The following is a 17,514-nucleotide window of genomic DNA, read 5'->3' on the forward strand; positions in this document are numbered from 1 at the left end:
CTCACAAGTCCCCGCCGTTGATCAACCCCAGGCCGGCCCAGACATCCTTTCCACTGCATGTCCGCCATGGATCCATGAACAAAGTTAATTACGTCTACACTACAACCTCGGTGGCCGCAATCAGGAAATTCAGGCCATGTTACCTTCAGCTCCGCAGGGCCACGTTAATATCACAGCTGCTGTATGTATGTATCTCACTAACTTCAGCAGTTTCAGCTCGTCGCATACCGTGTATCCCTTCCATTTCCAGTCTCCTCGCATGGGCGCTGAAACCACACAGGCGGCGACATGCCACCTACCAGACGCCGTGGTCGGCAAGAATTGTCCAGGAAAGGCCAAGACTAGTTAGCCCGCTGCACCAGGTCCCAGCTGAGTACTCTCGACCCGAGCCTTTGCAGGCGCCCATCGCGGGACCAGCCGAGCTCACTGTTTCCAAAAGAAATTCCCTGGTTGCGCCAAGCCCTTCCTTGGCGTACAGTATGCCAAACTCAGCCTTTAACCACTGCCTTCCAGATGCGTTTGGCGTTGGAGCGTTGGAGCCCTGGAGCCCAAGGGGCAAGAGGGCATACTTTGACTGCTCGAGACTGATTTATTTGGCTTTGTTGGGGAGCAAGGAGGAGAGCATGATGACCACGACGGCAACGTCAAGAACTCGACCATTGGCCGTGGAGGGGCAAGAGGGGTTAAGGGTGAAGGCTGGCCTACAGTATGAATAGCCATCTCTAAGCACTTCGCACATGGGCAGCGCCCTGGGCTTAGCGCAGCTCGGGAATTTCTTTTGCAACGGTGCTCCATGCAGAGTAGCATCAACGTTCCATACCATGTCGGGACGGGAGCACGACATTTGCACAACCCCCGGCTAGGTACCGAGGGAAGCGCGGCAAGGTAGGTAAATTTGACTTCAATTCAGGAAAACAGACGCTGGCCAGAGAGATCGAATGGAACTGAAGTACATGACACCCCGCTTTTTTTGCCCCTTCTCTTTCTCATGCTTCATTCAGAGACAGATGTCCTCAGAACTTAGAAGGCCAGGATCTTGTAGTCTCCGTCGTAGTGGCCGTTAAACTTGATCTTCAGGTCCAGGTGGATCCAGAGCTCGTTTCCGTTTTTGAGATAGAACTTGATCGCACCACTGACGACGAAGAGATCGACCGATAAGCCCACGCCGTCTTTGAGGTTTCCATAGATGTTGCCGAGGTGGATGCCCACCACGCTCACGCTGACTCCAATCCCGTAGGTGTCGGTATCAATATAGCCGCTAACCTAAACACAACAAAAGTCTACCGTCAGAGGCAGGTCCTCTTTGCGCACAGTCCCGTTAGGAACAGGTGAGTTGATACTAACCTTGATAGGACCGAAGCCCCAATCGATCCCAACGTGACCCGGGGCGTCTCCGGGGGGCAGGTTGTGCTGCACCTCCGTCTGTGTGGCTTTCCAGATGGTGTCGCCCTCCTCCGGGGCAGTGAGGCTGATGATGGCACCTAGGATACCAGTAAGCATGAGCAATCTTCGGGACTGAGAATCTCGAATACTCTAAACTTACCAACGTTGGTCTCGGACATGTTTGCGGTGGTACTGGGAGTAACTAAGGTGGAGGATTTGGGGATGGGTAAACAGAAGCTGTCAATGAGTTGGTTCGTTGATGAGGATGAATCTGTCAGAAAACGCTTCCAAAGCGGGTGTACTGGCCTCCTTAAATGCTTCTCTCGCGAGAGCATCAGACGTCCATGATGTGCTTGCCAGGAGGACTTGAGCAAGCCGATGTCGCAATCCCGTCATTCTCCTTGCCAAACTCAACACAGCAAACCACATATTAGTCTGCAAGCACGAGAATGCACAAAGGTTGCCGGTAAAAGGGGGCTACATGGACCAGTAAACAGACTCGCGCACGCATAACCAACCAGATGCGTTCGTCACGGCGAGCTGTCTCGCACCAGCTCCCCACTTCGCTGCAATACCCGATCTTTACACTTAGTATCTTGGCCTCCTGAGGGACGAGGTGCGTCTAAATGTGACGTTGGTCGCAGCTGGTACGGCACACAATATCTCGCCACCATTCTTGTTGGCCGCGGCTGGCGCGGTATAGAACATCTCACCACCTTTCGTAACCGATCTCTGATCTAGCTTGTTAGGAAAGAAGGGCTGGCGAAATCTGGTCTGCCTTGGAGAAACCCAGCAAGACGAAAGGAGCCCCCTCGGGAGATGATGCGTGTCTGAATGTAGCATCGGTCGCGGTTAGCACGGCACACAATATCTCACCACCATTCTTTTCGGTCGCGGCTGGCGCGGTGTACAATATCTTACCCCGTTTCTTTGCTGATCTCTGATCCAGCGGGGAAAGAAGCGGCGGGGAAACCTGATCCGCCTTCTCGAGATGCAGATGCATCAAGACCAAGGGAGGCAGAAGACATGTGGGGTGATGACGCATATCTGTCAAACTCGGACCATTCTCTTGATGGTGGCGCTGCTGAGAAGGAAGTGAGGGGAAGCAGCGGTAACTTCACTGGCGAAACCTCAAGGGACTTGTTGTTTGACGGTGGAGAGGAAGAAGGTGGGGGGGGGCTTCAGCGAGCTGCTCTGAACCTCATCGCGACGGTGTCTTGCCAATTCCACCATCGGCTTATAACCAACCGCGTTTGCCGCGCCCCCTCGGGTCTTCACTTTGTTTTAAAGCTCCACATCCGTCTTCCCAGTCTCTTCTCCATCCTTGCCAACAGAAGTCCGGTTTCGCTCCCGTCTTGCCCGTACCTACCTTTCCACAATGAGTGACGAAGTCCCGTACTACTGCAGCGCCGAGGCGCTCTGGGACGTCGAGGGGGAGGAAGATGTGGATCTCCCTGTTACCAACCTGACCGGCGGGGAGGATGGCCCCCCTGACATGGCTCTGGACCCTGCGTGGTTCTGGAAAAACGGCGAAAAGATCAAGGTCCGTTTTCTCGACGGCTCCCCCGTGTTGCAGGCCAGGGTTCGCACCTACGCGGAGGAGTGGGAGAAGTATGCCAACATTGACTTCGTCTTTGTCACCGAGGGCAACGCCAGCATCCGCGTACGCTTCAAGAACCCGCGGGACCCGAAGGACAAGACCACCGACTCGCAGCTGGGCACTGGGGCCAAGAAGTTCGTCATCGACCAGAATCAGCCGACCATGCGGCTCTACTCGCTCAACGATGATACCAAAGATGACGAGGTTTGCCGGGTGGTGCTGCACGAGTTTGGCCACGCGCTCGGTTGCGTGCATGAGCACCAGAGCCTGGCGGCCAAGATCGAGTGGAACGAGGAGCAGGTGTTCGCCGACGCCAAGAAGTTCTACCACTGGGACAAGGAGAAGGCGCGCAACCAGATCATGAAGGTGAACGAGCAGGCCACGCTGCACTCGAGCTTTGATCCCAAATCCATCATGTGCTACATGATCCCGCCCAAGTGGACCAAGAACGGCCGCGGCGTCAAAAAGAACCTGACGTTGTCCGAGACCGACATCAGCTTCATCCGCAAGGCGTACCCCTTTCGCACGCGCAACGCTGGCCGGCTGAGCGTGGTCCCGGAGATTCGCCCAATCTACCCGCCGCTCGCGCTCAACTCAAAAGTGATCGATTTCGACCCGCCGTACACGGCCACGCCGCGGGTCGTCCTCGGCCTGACGCTGCTCGACGCCTCGCACGAAACCAATGTCCGCGTGCACCTGCACACCCCGTCGGAAAGCGAGCGCGGCAAGGCCAGCTTTACGCTTAACTTGGATGCCTGGGCCGACACGAAGCTGTATAATGCTGCAGCCACTTGGCTAGAATTCAGCAGGGGTGAGGTCGAATACGAGGGTATGTTTCTACTATCCCTTAGCTCGTGCACCGTCAATGACCCCTTTGTCGTCCACTTATCCTGCACCACTGACCGTTCCCCTAATTACCTACCTACCCTTCCTCTCCTTTTCGCCCCGCCTTATTCACGGTTTTACATTCATCACTAACCAAGGCACGGGAATTTTCCCCAGTTGGCGAATACAACACCCTCGACACTCGGCCCAACTTTAGGCAACCCGCACTCCCTTCCCCAGACAATCCTGGCCTCCGGCGCGACATATCCCACGTCGACTTCCGCAAGGGGAAATACACCTCCCCGCCCAACATCCTCATCTGGCTCACGGCATTTGACTTCGACAACCGGTATAACTGGCGCGTGCGAGCGGCGGCACACAACGTGACTGCCTCCGGCTTCGACGTGGTCATCGAGTCGTGGGGCGACACAACCCTGTACAGCGCGGCGGCCGAGTGGGTGGCGTACCCCAAAGACCAGGCCGGTGTGTTGAGTGGGCGGGTGAGTTCGAACGATTACAGGAACTGGTTCCCCGCACAGGCTGGGAATCAGGGCAAGGTGAGGTTTGCGGTGCCGTTTGAACGGCTTAATCCGAAGGTGTTTATGGCGCTGAGTGAGTTGGATATGGACTCCTCGCGCAACTTGAGGGTCAAGGTGTATGCCGACAGGGTGTCGAGTGAGGGGTTCACGTGGCATGGGGATGCATGGGAAGATAGTCTCTTGTATTCCGTGGGCGCGGATTGGATTGCCTTTGGGTAGGGTTTGAAAGTAGGCAGAACGATGAGGAGAACGATGAGGAGAACGATGAGGAGAACGATGAGGAGAATGAGAGAGGGACGACGAGGAGGACAATGGGGAGAATAACTACCTTAGCACACTAGCCGGTAACCCGCAACACATAATATGCACAATGTGATCTGACAACGTACCATAGGTATCGAAAGACGTACGATACCACCAGCGTTCCTGCTGTTTTTGGCCGATGGAGCCTCCCCTTTTTGGTAATTATTGTAATTGATAAACTACCTTACCTAGGTAGGTACCTACCACACCACAACCACTAACCTCACAGCCACCAACCTAACAACTGCAGCAAGGCTCGGAACCGGGGGCGCGGTCCTGGTGCCGAAAGAATGCACCGCCATCGCGAATGCGCGGGGCGCGTGCTGAGGGGACTCATGAGGCAGGGAGGTCTTGTGGAATGGGGAAAACGCGAATTTGGACCTCTGTTTGGGCTCTAAGCTGCTGGCTCAGCATTACTTAGGTCACGCGCTAAGAACGTCGTCTGGAAGTAAACGGACGGTAGAGAACGCGGACACTGTCAGGTCTACAATTCCGTTGCTCAATTCCGGTTTTCTCATCTATCCCGCGGCGTGATTCTAAAATTTTCCTTGTAACAGCAAGTTCCGCCAACGCGTCCGCAAATCTTGTCTCCCTACTCAACATAGTACGTATGCGTCTCGACTCTTGAGGCTTATTACTTACTACTATGTATGTCATGTTAGCAGCTGGGAAGCTGAGTTGGGCGTGCCGCATGCGGGGTGATAAGCCCCATTCTTTCCATGGAACAACCGTTGGAAACGGTTCTCACTCCGGGGATCCTGATTGGAGATAATAATAACTTGTGATGAGCTTCATCGCGGCGGAAATGCTTGACTGCTCGATGGTCACACCGGCGAGCGACCTACCGGCCTTGGCGGGACAGGACAGGAGAGGCTTTTCCCAAGATGCTGGGTTCGAGTCTCATCATTTACCGGGACGGGTTTCTCAGCTCCCCTGTTGCATGTACCGTTGGGTACATATACGTTAAGCGGTTAGGTGGGAGGCTCGGTAGGAGGGTAGCATGTAGCTGTAGTTGATGGGGATCGACGCCGGCAGTGGGGAGCTACATACATCCGCCCATGCGCTAGTGTGTGAACCATGTACGAGACCACAGCTGAGGCAACTTTACGCAAGCGCCATTGAGCCAATTGCGCGACCAGACGAGTCATGTAATTAATACAAACTGAAAAACATGACGTTCCGCGTCTTTCTCTTTTCCTTTTCATGTTCCAGAGACAGATGTCTCAGAAAGTCATGATCTTATACTACCCCTTGAAAGGGCCGCTAGACTTAACATCCGGGTTCAGATCGATATTGACCTGGGCTCCTTTACCGATATAGAACTTGATGTCACTGCTGGCGGCGAAGAGATCAGCCCTTAAGCCGACGACGCCGTCCTTGAGGTTTCCAGTCACCTTGGGGATCGTGACGCCCGCCACTGTCACGCGCGTGAGAGAGATCAGACACCATAATGTGCCTGCCGGGAGCATTTGGGCAAGCTGATGTCTCCATAGCCCATACCGTCATTTCCCCTTGCCGAAGTGACCACAACAAATCACATATTAGTCCGCAAGCACGAGCATGCACGAAGGTAGCTGAAGAAGGGGGCTACGGAAGTTCGTCACGTCGAGCTATCCCGCTTCGCTACAATACCCCCTCTTTACGCCTAGTGACTTGCCCTCCCGAAGGATGATGTACCTCTGAATGTGACTTCGGTCGCGGCTGGCGCGGCACACAGTATCTAGCCACTTACGTGCTACCTTTCTTTACCAATTTCTAATCTAACTAGGAAAGAAGTGGTTGGGAAAACGGATTGGCCTTCTACAAGTGTCGAGATACAGCAAGACTGAAAGAGAGGGAAGATGTGCGTGTTAATCACGTATATCCGTCAACCTCAGACCATCCTCTTGATGGTGGTGCTGCCGAGGGGGAAAGCAGAGTAACAGCACCAGGTTCACGGACCAAACCTCAAAGACTTGCTGCTTGGAGTAACCTGATGTCTAGCTCACACGCTCCCCCAAACGGGAATAGCCGGACGAATGTACTCGACGCTTAAAAGGTTGGTATGCAAATGATCTGTTTTTCTCTGTGATGAGCAGCCTCGGGGAAATCAGCTGTTGCGATTCTCTCAGTGAAAAGCACAAAAAAGGTTAAAAAAAAAAAAGAAAGGACCCAAAAAGCTCACCGCCAAGGCCTATCCCCATCCGGAGGGATAGACATTGGCAGCTACGAAAATCTTCCGGTGAAGATTTTACTTCACTGGCCCTGGGAATCGAACCCAGAGCCACTTCGATTTACGACTGAAGTTGGCGTGCTTAGAGCGCCTCCCGATGCCGCTGAGCCAAACACCGCTGTTTGGCTCTACTGGGAGGCGCCGGTGAAAGGGCAAGCAAGAAACTACCTTATAAGGGGTAGACTGGGGAGGGAGGGCAGGCGCGCGGTTTGCAGGATTTGGCGCTGAATATGGGGGCTGGTTGGAGCCTTGGGATGGAAGGAGACCTCAAAATTATGATAAGAGGAGTTTTCCATGGGGGTTCACAACCGCCTTGGTTTGCGATGATCGAGGAGACACAGAACAGAAGGTAATAAGAAGTAAAGGTCATACAATGCCGGTATAAAGAAAACAAATTCACATCATGTATCCATATGACCCGAGTATCTCAACCCCGAGTACCACGCTCACCGGTAGTTGTGGTCATAAATGGTATACATCTCATGCCCCGCCTCTTCCTTCTCCTTCTTCTTCTTCGTAAACCTCCACATGCAAAAGTACACCGGTACTATAATGACCAGCAGCCCAAGAGCTACTGCAATGTAAGCCAGCAGAAATACCGTCTTTTGCTCCGACAATTTAAGACCCCTGTCATCATGATTGTCAGTCCGCCATACTACCCTCGCCATATTTTAGGAGAATAGACACCACTTACAGCCCAATATTTACCAACGTGAGCACCCAGATCAGCCGACACGTCCACCGATGGATAATCGCCAACAGGCGAGTGCTCTCTGGGGGTTCCTGGCCGCGTTGCTTGGCAGAACGCTTGATCCAAGACAGTGCAATACCCCATAGGAACATGATGGTGAGTACGGCAAACGCGATGAGGCCGAGGACTTGGTGGGGGGTGCGGTATTGTTGGGTCTGGTGAGGATGTTCATACATTAGTATTGGCTCCTTGGTATCATAGTCAAGCAGCGTTTACTAGACTTGCTTAAACCAAACGGGAGGTAAGTATCGTGGGGACACACCGCAACATGCTCCCGACTGATCATGACACCGGGCACAAATGCCCCAATCACAAAGGCAAAGTACACGGTCGCTGTGATGCCGTGCATCCAAGCCCATCGCGACCCCATTGCGCCCGCTACCAACGAGTCGAAAGGAGCCACCGCCAGGGTGGCAATCCCGTACACAATCCCGTGAGCCGTGGCGGCCGTGTTTGAGTCTTGATGCAATTCGCCGCTGTTGAGGATGGTATCCGACCCGGAGGCGGATGCGCTGCCAGAGATAGCTGAACTAATGCCGCCTGGGCCGGTGGCTTTCAGGAGGTTGATGTTGAACTTGGCTGTGCTCGACACGGTTAGCTTTTGTTCAGTTCCCAGTGGTTTTAAAAGGGGTGACAATACCATAAGCAACATGTCGACGGATTTCAGCAGCCAAATCATCAGACTTAAGGTCAAGGTCCGGACCGACAGCGAACATCATGGGCGCAGCTGAGCCAACCTTGGTAAATGCCTGGCAGCCATGGCAAGTGGCGTTCACGATCATGTCGGAGTTGTCGTTTACAGCGGACATGTGGACTGTCACTTTGGTTTCGGGTGCGTGTACCGGTTCCGTGTTACCCCTGAAAGCTGTGTTAAAGACCGGGTACCCTTTCGGTTGCGTGGAAGGAGGCCACTTACGTTGATCTGCGTGGACTGACAGTTACCCCTGTTGAAGATGCATACGATTAGAACTGTTAAGTGTTGGATAAAGCGGGGTGTCAAGATTTATTACCTTTTCCATCTTCGGATGGATACAGTACCAGAATCAGCGCATCTGACATGGACGTCCCAAACCCGATGGCCGTGTACTGGTACCAATCTGGCGTTGTGGCATAAAAGTTGATATCATCTGAGTTGGGGGGAATGTTGAAGGAGACGATGCTGTCGGTGTCGGGTACGAAGAGAGTTGATATGGCCGACTGTGCTCTGACTGGGGATAAATGTGTGATGGTGACTTTCTGGTCAGAGAGACTCATCAAAGTCCTGTTCCACTTGACTTACAAAGAAGCAACCATTGTAACCACCACCTGGTGCGGGCGTTGGACAACATGTTGGGATTCGAAGTGCTGTTTTACGACACCTTACCGAAATTTCGCCAGAAAAGCGGGATTGAAGGCTGATGACTTTTGGCGGTCTCTGCTTCCAAGAAAGTGGCTTGAAGCTCGATCAAGGCGACCACCGTGGAACGAAACTCTTGAACTCTAACCGTGGATATTGAGTCGTGAGGAGAATGAAGAAGTTTAAGATCCCCCCTCTTCCGGGAGGGCTGAGAAGCCTTTCTCTATCCTTCACTACCTCCATGGTCACATGGCAGCACCAGCACCAAACCGCATTAACGGTCTGTGATGGGCTCCTGGTGATGGCCCAGACAAGGCGCGTAAAGGTTGCAGTGGTCCATGACAATTGGTGTTGCAAGCGCCCAGGAACGGGTCTCCAGCCAATCAAGTTCTCAGGGTTAAAAATACACACTGGAAACCCCCCTGCTTTCAACATTTTTGGAGGAGTCTGTGTTCGAGAATAACAAGAGAAGGAATTATCTTTAAGAACCTGCATATGTGCGTGAGCCGTCCCCTTGAGGAAACCTCTCTAATAGAGGACTTGAGGAACCCAGGAAAGGGGCGGCCATGCTCTCAGAAAAGGAAGGGCCTCTGGGGTTGAGCCAGGGTTAGGGTTACCATGGCGCAATGCATAATCATGCCGTGGTTTGTTGGCTGCAGGTTCGCGCTCTGGCTCCTTTCTTCTTCTTTTAACCTGTCTTCTCTCAGCTTGTGATCAACGTCTATCACCGGATAACCCATCGCACCATGGCAGTCCGCATCTTAGTCCTCTTTTCACAACCTGTGTTGAAGATGAATGCTACACCGGTGCTTTATCTCCAAAGGCGCTGGCTTGGCACGTGATGCCCCAGGCGCGCAAAGCCAGTACTTGCCTTCCGTGACTTGCTTTGAGGGAGGAAGAGCATGGGACAACAAGACCATGGTACTCCATGCTTTCCTTTCGCTAGTGCTACTAAATCTTCCCTTTTCGTCTCATCACCACCGGGTTGTGTATTTTTTTAATTCTTTTTTCACGGATTTTCTTGCCCACCCGGAAGTTCTAGTCGGCCGATTCGATTTTCTTCTGAAGTCTATCCGCTAAGGGGTGAAAGCGAAAATCGAGGGAAAATAGAATACATGCAGCTTTACTGCGGTGTTGAGTGCCCCGCAACGCCACCACCATTCACCAATTGAGCCGGATTGTTTCGGCCCGGCTTGTCCCAGTCCTCCGAAAATGCCGTCCAGAAAGAAGAAAACGAAATCACAGGACCAAAAAGAGCAATCAACTGCCCAGTTGTCCGCACCCACCCCTTCTTCAGAGACGTTGCCCATACCTGGGGTATCCACGGAGGCCGGCACAACCCCACAACCGCCCGAACAGGTTCTTATGATATGTAGAAACAAGTACGTTCTCTTCCTGCTAACACTATACTATTCTGTCATTATATTGTGGACCGGCTGTCATGCACTGGCAATGCCTCCGTATCGGCGGAACACCCCCCGTTACACACCATTACACCCTTAACCGCTTATGGATGGTTAACTACTATCTTGGATGAATGAAGAAGAGACTGACTCCTTACCCATAGGCACTGGAAATACATCTCGTCCTTCATGGGATCATGGTCACACATCCCTTTTGAGGTTCTCGAGACTATTGCCAATGCGAACTACAGCGCTCCACGGCCACGGCCTGTTGATCCAGGGGTCCTCTTCGACCTGGTCAAGATCCGGAGGCTTGTCGATGAAGCTACGGACCTCGCCGTGCGTGCCGCGAGCGGCGTTGCCTTTCTCGGCCCGCAGAACACGAGCGGGGTCCCATCTCATATGCAGGCGTTAGGACTAGGGTTTGGTCACCAGTCACAGCCACAGACGAGATTGAGTCCGGAGAGGAAGCACCGGATGAGAGAGCAGGCGGTCCACAGGCTAGCAGAGGCATACCGGATTGATGAGATCATCGCCAGTGTGGCCAGCATGCAAAGCACATCGTCTCTCGAGGAGGTAGCCTCCTTGGTCCTTCAGCGCAATCCCGGCAACGCTGACGCCAAATACGTCCAATTCTTCCACGAGAAGATTCCAAGCCGGCAGGTGGCGGGTAAGACTGACCTGACCATCTTGGATAAGATCATTGGCGCTGTCACGATAAACCCGGGGCTTTTACGAACCAGAGGCGTGGTACGCACTTACAATGAAGACTACCAGAACGCAGCCAAGGACCTGACGGAAGCCCTCAGGGTTCATCTCCTTTATAATCCTGTGCACAAATCTCCCATCTTGAACCAGGACGAGCCATCTTTGGACACCGCAGCTTCGAGGAAACATGGGGAGGTCAAACTAAAAGAGGAGGACCAGCCCACTACTTTGGACATACAGTTGCACTTCCAGCGGGCTGGCGCCTGGTTGAATGTTGCTGCTAACTACATCAGCGCCGCTTTTCCTGCTAACGTGCCCATCGGCGAGGCACAGTCCGGATCGCAGGGGCCATCACCGACAGACGAGGCACAAAAGAAAATGGCTGAAGCAAGAAAGCTGGTACGACAGAATGCGAAGAAGGCGCTGCGTGACTACACCGCCTTTCTCTCTCATTTCGAATACTCGCCTAATCTGCCGATTGAGATCGCCGACGAATTCACTCGCAAAGTGGTGAGTGCCGAGGGCCGAACACCGCGATCTCATACCTATAAGCGGTTGAGCTCATCCGGAGCCGCATCTAAACCTCACCGCGTTTATGCACTCCCCGAGCTGTTTACTTCATCCCCGCCGGCGGGTCTACCGCCGTACCCGAGCACGGAAGACGCCTCTGAAGCTGCTCCTGGAGCTCCTTCGCTAGCACTAGGGAGTGAGCCTTGGATTACAACCGAAATCTTGACGTTCCACCCTTTGGTGCCTGAAGCGCTTCACTCTCTCCTGCTCTGTCACTGTTTGATCCAGACATCGACCAAAGAACTCCTCCGGCACGCGAACATGGTGGCACGACTCATCCGCCTTGCTGATGGGTATCCGTTCTTTCAGCCAAGCTGGTGTCCGGCTAAGATAGAATGGATGAGGGTGATCCGCACAACAAAAGATTGGTTACACCTCTCCGACACGTGGCATAATCTCTGCAAACTCGACCCTCTCCCGCAGTTTTATTGCACGGGCGAGGACACTGTGCCCGTGCCAGTCCCTCCACACATTGCCCAAATGGCCCAACTTACCACAGACCAACGGCTCGGCAGTTCTCCCGCGCAGCCCGACCAACCACCTACCTCCCAGGAAGACACCAAGCGGACTGCCTCCCACGACGATAGGCTCGCAGACGAACCCGCAGTCCGCATGGCCATCCAGGCACGCCAGATGCTCGCCGAACGCGAGCACCACATGGACAAAACTGTCACCTCGATGGATCCTGAGCTCATGGGTTATGACCTAGACGAGGCCCAGGCCGGAGCTCACGGTTCTAACACCACCACTACCATTCCCACTGCTGACAGCCGTACTAAGCCGCAGCAGCAGGAGCAGCAGCTGCGGTGGAGCCTTACCCCGGGACCTGGATCAGACCAACCGCCCGCGGGTGTGATTCACCGCGCCAATCGGATTATCCAATGGGTTACCCAAGCGCCCCCGCCGGCTACTAGGACGGGGGCAGGTGGTGGTGGTGAAGGTGGTACGCGACGGCGGAAGAAGAAGAAGGGTGGCGCTAGCGCGACTGCTGCGTTGAGGAAGCCTGCCGGGTCTTCTGAGGCTCAAGTTGGTGAAGGGGGTTCTCAGGGGGATGGTGAAGGGGAGGAGGGGCAGGAGGAGTAAGGAGGAGCTGAAAAAAGCGAAACAATACATAACGAGGTGCGCAGTCGTGCCCATTTGGGGACCGGGATGAAATCACGTTATGGCAGGTGGAAACCTGTCTGTATGAAGTGTTGTACAAGTAGCTAATAGTACCTGGAGTCTTCCAAGTACTATTGTTAAGATTAGTGTTTGGGTCTTTGGCCCGTTGTATCTCGTATGAAGCGCAGCCACATGTCGGGGATGAAAGTATAGCGCTAATGTAGAAATAGAAACCAAACAAACACTTGCCAAAAGCACTCGCACACTGTTACTGTTTGTGAATTCCTTATATTGATTGGTATAAGCAAACAATGCCCACAACTATAGCCTGGTTGAGACTGTCCGGTCACGACTGAAGTCCGATCACGACGAAAGCCCGATGACAACTAAAGTCCAGTCAGGATCAAATAAAGCCTGGTCGGTCTAGATCCAAAACAATGGGGTAATCTCTCCGGTATAGAGTAACCAAAAACAAAACAAAAACAAGACGCCATATTAGTAGTACCTTCAATCCTTCCAGCTGGCCGGCTCGCGGTATCTCCATCCAGATTTTAACCTGACAAAAACGCGCTTTCTGAAGTTCGTTCAGCTCTCCCATCTCTCAGACCCCCAAAGTCCGTCACAGCCCCCTCACATATCCATCCATCAATACCATCCATTCACACCTTCTATGAGCCCTCAGTAACAGTACCCTCAGCAAAACACCGAGTTACGTCCAAGCTGTAGGGTGTTTAGCAATAGAAAGAAACCCCTACCTAAGCCCACTGCACACCTCCACCTTGCCCGTGTCCTTGTCCCGGACCTTGACCTGGTACTCCAACATTCACACCTACACCACCCACACCACCCACGGGCACACCACCTACACCAACACCCATCCCCATACCCAAATTCAAGAAACTGTCAATATCACTCATCCCGTCCGTCTCTAGCATATCCATCAGCTCCAACTGCTGTTCATGGCTGAGACTTCCCTGCCGCAGACTCAAAAAGGCAGAGTCGGCCGGGTTATGATGGGGGTTGTGAGGATGGTGGGGATGGTAATAGTCGCCTGACATTCTTGGGATGGGACCCGGGTAGAGGGTGTTGTTGTTGCTGGTGGTGGTGTTAGGGGGTCCGCCTGGGGGAGCGAAGCCGTCTTGAGGGTTTGCGTTTGGCGTTGCGCCGAAACCGAGGTTCCAGTTTGTGGCGTTGGGGTTGGCGTTAGGGGCCCCGGGGGCGTGGGGTTGGTGTCCGTTGGGAGCGATTTCGCCGGTGAAGGGATTCGGGTTTCCGTTCCAGAAGGGTGAGGGGTTGCCGGTGGAGAAGACGTTGGGCGGGACGAACGGTGGGAGGGGGTTGTACCAGTCGGTTGGGCCGTGAGATGGCGGCGGCCGTGGTGGGGGATGTTGCGAGGCCTGGTGCTGTGGCTGTTGCTGAGAGTGTGGTACGGGATGTTGGGGGTTGATGAAAGTTGGTGGAGGCGGTCTTTGGGCTGCCTGCCTTGGATGTGGTTGTGGTGGTGGTGGTTGCTGCTGGTGGTTCTTAAAGGTCGGAGGATACATGTCGAGTGGTTCTTGCTTCACTTGGACCATCGGAGCCGGAGTTTGGTGAGGGCCCGGCACTGGGTTTACATGGTGAGGCGTAGGTGTCTGCATTGGACTGGCGTGACCCGCTGCTGTGGTAGCTAGCCTCGGTGAAGTATGGGCACCTTGAACACCCTGAGCCTGAGCTGATAACGCGGTGAGCGTCTCAGGGGGGGTGGGAATCGTGTTCATCGGAGGGGTGTTTATGAGCTGTGACTGCTCTTGTTTCGGTATCACTAATAAAGGCGGTGGTGTGGTTCCCATTCGCGCTGGCGCATGTGCATCGCTAGAGTCAGGTGCAAGGTTCGATAGTCGCCGGCCGTTGGCGTCTGTGGACGGGCTCATAAATATTGAGTTAGAGCGGAACGTCGGTTGGTGTTGGAAAGGTGAAGAGTCATCCTCGAAGGTGAACTGCGTGGTCAGTGGGTCCGTAGTTCCGTCGAACACGTATCCGAATGGAGACGAGTTATTGAACAGTGATGTCGCTGACTGCGGCTGTGTCTGACGAGTCGGGGTGTTTCTGGAGCCTTCTGATTCGGGAGATAAGGGGCCGGCTAGAGACACCGGAGTTCCAAGTTGGCTGCTGGACGGTGGCGAAGGGGTTTCCTCTTCAATATCGTAGCTTTGAAGGCACGCATTTGCTATGACCGTGTACAACTGAACGGCGGACTCTGACCCTGGCCAGCGATCCGAGAAGATTTTGATAGCCTCGAGAGCTGCGGCTACAATATCTTGAACAACTTCTCGGCTGTGGTTGTTGCGTACATCTACGTACGAGATAGACCATAGTAGAGCGTTCAAGGCCGCGTAGACGGATAATAACGACTCCCAGGTGATGTCAACGGTGCCTTCTTGGATTTGTCGACAAGTTAGATCGATAATGGTACGGGAGCTTTCAAAGCATTTCGCAGCTCCGTTGGTACTCGGCTTGGGTAGTTGCACCGAGGGACGGTAAAGGGAAATGACCATGCCGTGGTAACATCCTTGCAGCCTGTCACTATTGTTAACCAAATATCCCACCAGTGGCTAGAGATCCAAAACAAAATCTTACCAAGGTTTGCACCATGCGGGTTTCTCAGGACACCCCTCCAGCCAGTCCGTGAGCCTTTGTTCCATCTGAAGAAACCAAGGGTGGGTCTCATGAGCCGGTTCTGGTCGTTTCTTTTCGTAAAGTACCCGGCGAATTTCCGCTTGTAAAATTCTCATCTTGCAGAAATGAACAGCAACCATCTTTCCCTCACAAGGGCGACCAGGGCGAATTCCTTCTGGTGTGATGTCTTCATCCACGACCGTTTCGAAGAATTTGACATTCATGAAGTCGTCGGCCTTGGCGAACCCATTGGGGCGGCCCATGGTATTGGCCAAACCAAACTCTTGCGCGGTGACTGTCCAGCTCACTCGTCTTCTCACGTCGAGAGCTCGTGGGTCTGAGACGCCCACCCCTATCGTTCGTTCGTCGCCCAGGCCCATCTGTTGGCAGATCCGTGTCGCTAAGCCAGTAACGTAGTAAGTCGCTGTCCTCGTTGGCGTCATGAGTGAGTACTGGCTAATCAAAACCAAGCACTGTAGAGTCTTGAGGTCCTGAGGGCGAACGACATCTTCAAATCGGCGCATTGCGTTGAGATAGTAACTGTCGGGCAGCCCGGCGTATTTGCCCACTCTCTGCAAACCAATGGCTACCACCATGTTGACGACAAAGTGTTTGTAGGGGTCAGCGTCACCTGCAAACACCGCATTTAGGTCCTCCGCAAACATCGTCTCGTGTAAAATAGGGGTAAACACTTGAACTGTTCCTCAGGATTAGCATGGCCACATATCCCCATCGGTCGCAGATTGGGCAAGCGGGTTATCTTACTCCTATCGTTGAAAGCCCGCACCAAGCCATCAACAATCTCCCTACTAGGCAAGGCAGATGCAGGGATGATACTGTGCGCCGGGTAGCTCTTTGTCCTGCCAGATGGCCCACTGATGCTACTCCCCATCACGATGCTCTGCATACGGTCTCTCCGCCTTGCCAGCACAGCAGGAATCAGGTTGGCTATCCTCCGTGACTCCGCATATCTCTTTGCCTCTTCCATCAAAAGACGGGTCATAGCGGTGCCACTGCTGGGCCCAAGGTAGCGTGGGATCTCATCGGTTTCGTCGAGTCGAACAATGCCGCCGGGAAACACCATGTCGTCGTGTTCGTGGGAAGCATCCCCATCTTGGTCCGTGAACTGGGCGAGCTCAGCCTCGAGCTGGCGCACCTTCTTTTGGAGACTGACGACGTAGGAACGACTGATCCGCTTCCCCTTGGTGCTGTCGTAGTACTCGCACGTCGCGCCGGATCGTTCGCAAGGAAGGCATCGTGGTAAGGCGGGGTCGCATCTTGTTTTCCTCTGTGTTGACAAGGGCAGTTAGACGGGGACATCCTCGGCGGGGCTCTGTGTACAACGGGAGAAAAAGATACAAAGAAAGAACCTACTTGACGGCATCTGCAGCATGCCGTGAGGGTATGCGCAACGCGGTGGGGTGCATCATGTGCGTCCTGCTCAGGACTGTCCCATGGATACGGCCCCGGCAGTGGAGGTCTCCCGGCGAAGAAGTGCTGGGGCGGGAGGACCGAGCCCAGCGACTGGTGGAAGACGGCGGCAGGGTCCATTGATGCTACCGGCGGTGGCTATGCCCTTTCCCGACCCAAAGCTCTGCAAGACAACGGTGCCGGCAGTGTTTGCGCAGAAATGTCACGTTTGAACTAGGGAATCGCGGTGGTGAGTGACCAAGTGGTGATGGGGGTTCGAGGGTTTCGACTCCAGGAAACATGCAGAAATCCGGGTCACAGGCACTTCTCGCATCGTCGTTTGAAACATTTACCGGGCCGAGCCCACGTCGACTGATATGACGTTGAGTGAAGCCTCGATCGGGACATCGTGGGTGTGGAAAAAGGGAACAACTGAGCTCGGCAGATGCAAGCTTGCAGTTGGGGCGTCACCTAGGGCGGGTTTGGCACTCGACCGCCTCGTGCGCTTTCCCTGATTCGCTAGTTGCCTATTCGGGTCCTGCCGAGTATCAATGCAAGTCGAGGGCTTGCTCTTGAGACCTTAAAGCGGCCGTCTCTCGTCACTTTTCAGCCCGAAGCTGAAATTCATCCATCAAGCATTGTGGAACAGGCCCTCAAGTTTGAAATTTTCGTATTTCCTCTGTCAATTTCTGTCCGCATCGTAAGTCGATCCTCATCA

At 53.9% G+C, this 17,514-nt stretch overlaps 6 protein-coding genes across 6 annotated transcripts; 2 read left to right on the forward strand and 4 right to left on the reverse strand.

Moving 5' to 3' along the window:
• Positions 1-1,020: 1,020 nt before the first annotated feature.
• On the reverse strand, positions 1,021-1,562 carry C8A04DRAFT_25510 (uncharacterized protein; the record flags this gene model as incomplete). The annotated part of the gene is made up of 3 exons (XM_062779591.1): positions 1,021-1,263; positions 1,345-1,481; positions 1,544-1,562. 3 exons carry the CDS (start codon positions 1,560-1,562, stop codon positions 1,021-1,023), a joined length of 399 nt encoding a protein of 132 aa, XP_062639965.1.
• A 1,199-nt stretch (positions 1,563-2,761) lies between these two features.
• On the forward strand, positions 2,762-4,566 carry C8A04DRAFT_25511 (uncharacterized protein; the record flags this gene model as incomplete). The annotated part of the gene is made up of 2 exons (XM_062779592.1): positions 2,762-3,812; positions 3,986-4,566. The coding sequence occupies 2 exons, from the start codon at positions 2,762-2,764 to the stop codon at positions 4,564-4,566; spliced, it is 1,632 nt and encodes a 543-aa protein (XP_062639966.1).
• Positions 4,567-5,894: 1,328 nt separating this feature from the next.
• C8A04DRAFT_25512 (uncharacterized protein) lies at positions 5,895-6,119 on the reverse strand (the record flags this gene model as incomplete). The annotated part of the gene is made up of 1 exon (XM_062779593.1): positions 5,895-6,119. The coding sequence occupies one exon, from the start codon at positions 6,117-6,119 to the stop codon at positions 5,895-5,897; it is 225 nt and encodes a 74-aa protein (XP_062639967.1).
• A 1,189-nt stretch (positions 6,120-7,308) lies between these two features.
• Positions 7,309-8,906, reverse strand: C8A04DRAFT_25513 (uncharacterized protein; the record flags this gene model as incomplete). The annotated part of the gene is made up of 7 exons (XM_062779594.1): positions 7,309-7,489; positions 7,557-7,768; positions 7,876-8,192; positions 8,254-8,471; positions 8,530-8,557; positions 8,624-8,817; positions 8,893-8,906. 7 exons carry the CDS (start codon positions 8,904-8,906, stop codon positions 7,309-7,311), a joined length of 1,164 nt encoding a protein of 387 aa, XP_062639968.1.
• Positions 8,907-10,161: 1,255 nt separating this feature from the next.
• On the forward strand, positions 10,162-12,713 carry C8A04DRAFT_34795 (uncharacterized protein; the record flags this gene model as incomplete). The annotated part of the gene is made up of 2 exons (XM_062782952.1): positions 10,162-10,331; positions 10,517-12,713. 2 exons carry the CDS (start codon positions 10,162-10,164, stop codon positions 12,711-12,713), a joined length of 2,367 nt encoding a protein of 788 aa, XP_062639969.1.
• A 773-nt stretch (positions 12,714-13,486) lies between these two features.
• Positions 13,487-16,937, reverse strand: C8A04DRAFT_9643 (fungal-specific transcription factor domain-containing protein; the record flags this gene model as incomplete). Its single annotated transcript, XM_062785559.1, has 4 exons — positions 13,487-15,287; positions 15,348-16,083; positions 16,152-16,674; positions 16,761-16,937. 4 exons carry the CDS (start codon positions 16,935-16,937, stop codon positions 13,487-13,489), a joined length of 3,237 nt encoding a protein of 1,078 aa, XP_062639970.1.
• Positions 16,938-17,514: the final 577 nt, after the last annotated feature.

This window comes from Dichotomopilus funicola (genome assembly GCF_033296635.1).
Source record: "Dichotomopilus funicola strain CBS 141.50 unplaced genomic scaffold C8A04scaffold_7, whole genome shotgun sequence".
Lineage (NCBI taxonomy): Eukaryota > Fungi > Ascomycota > Sordariomycetes > Sordariales > Chaetomiaceae > Dichotomopilus > Dichotomopilus funicola.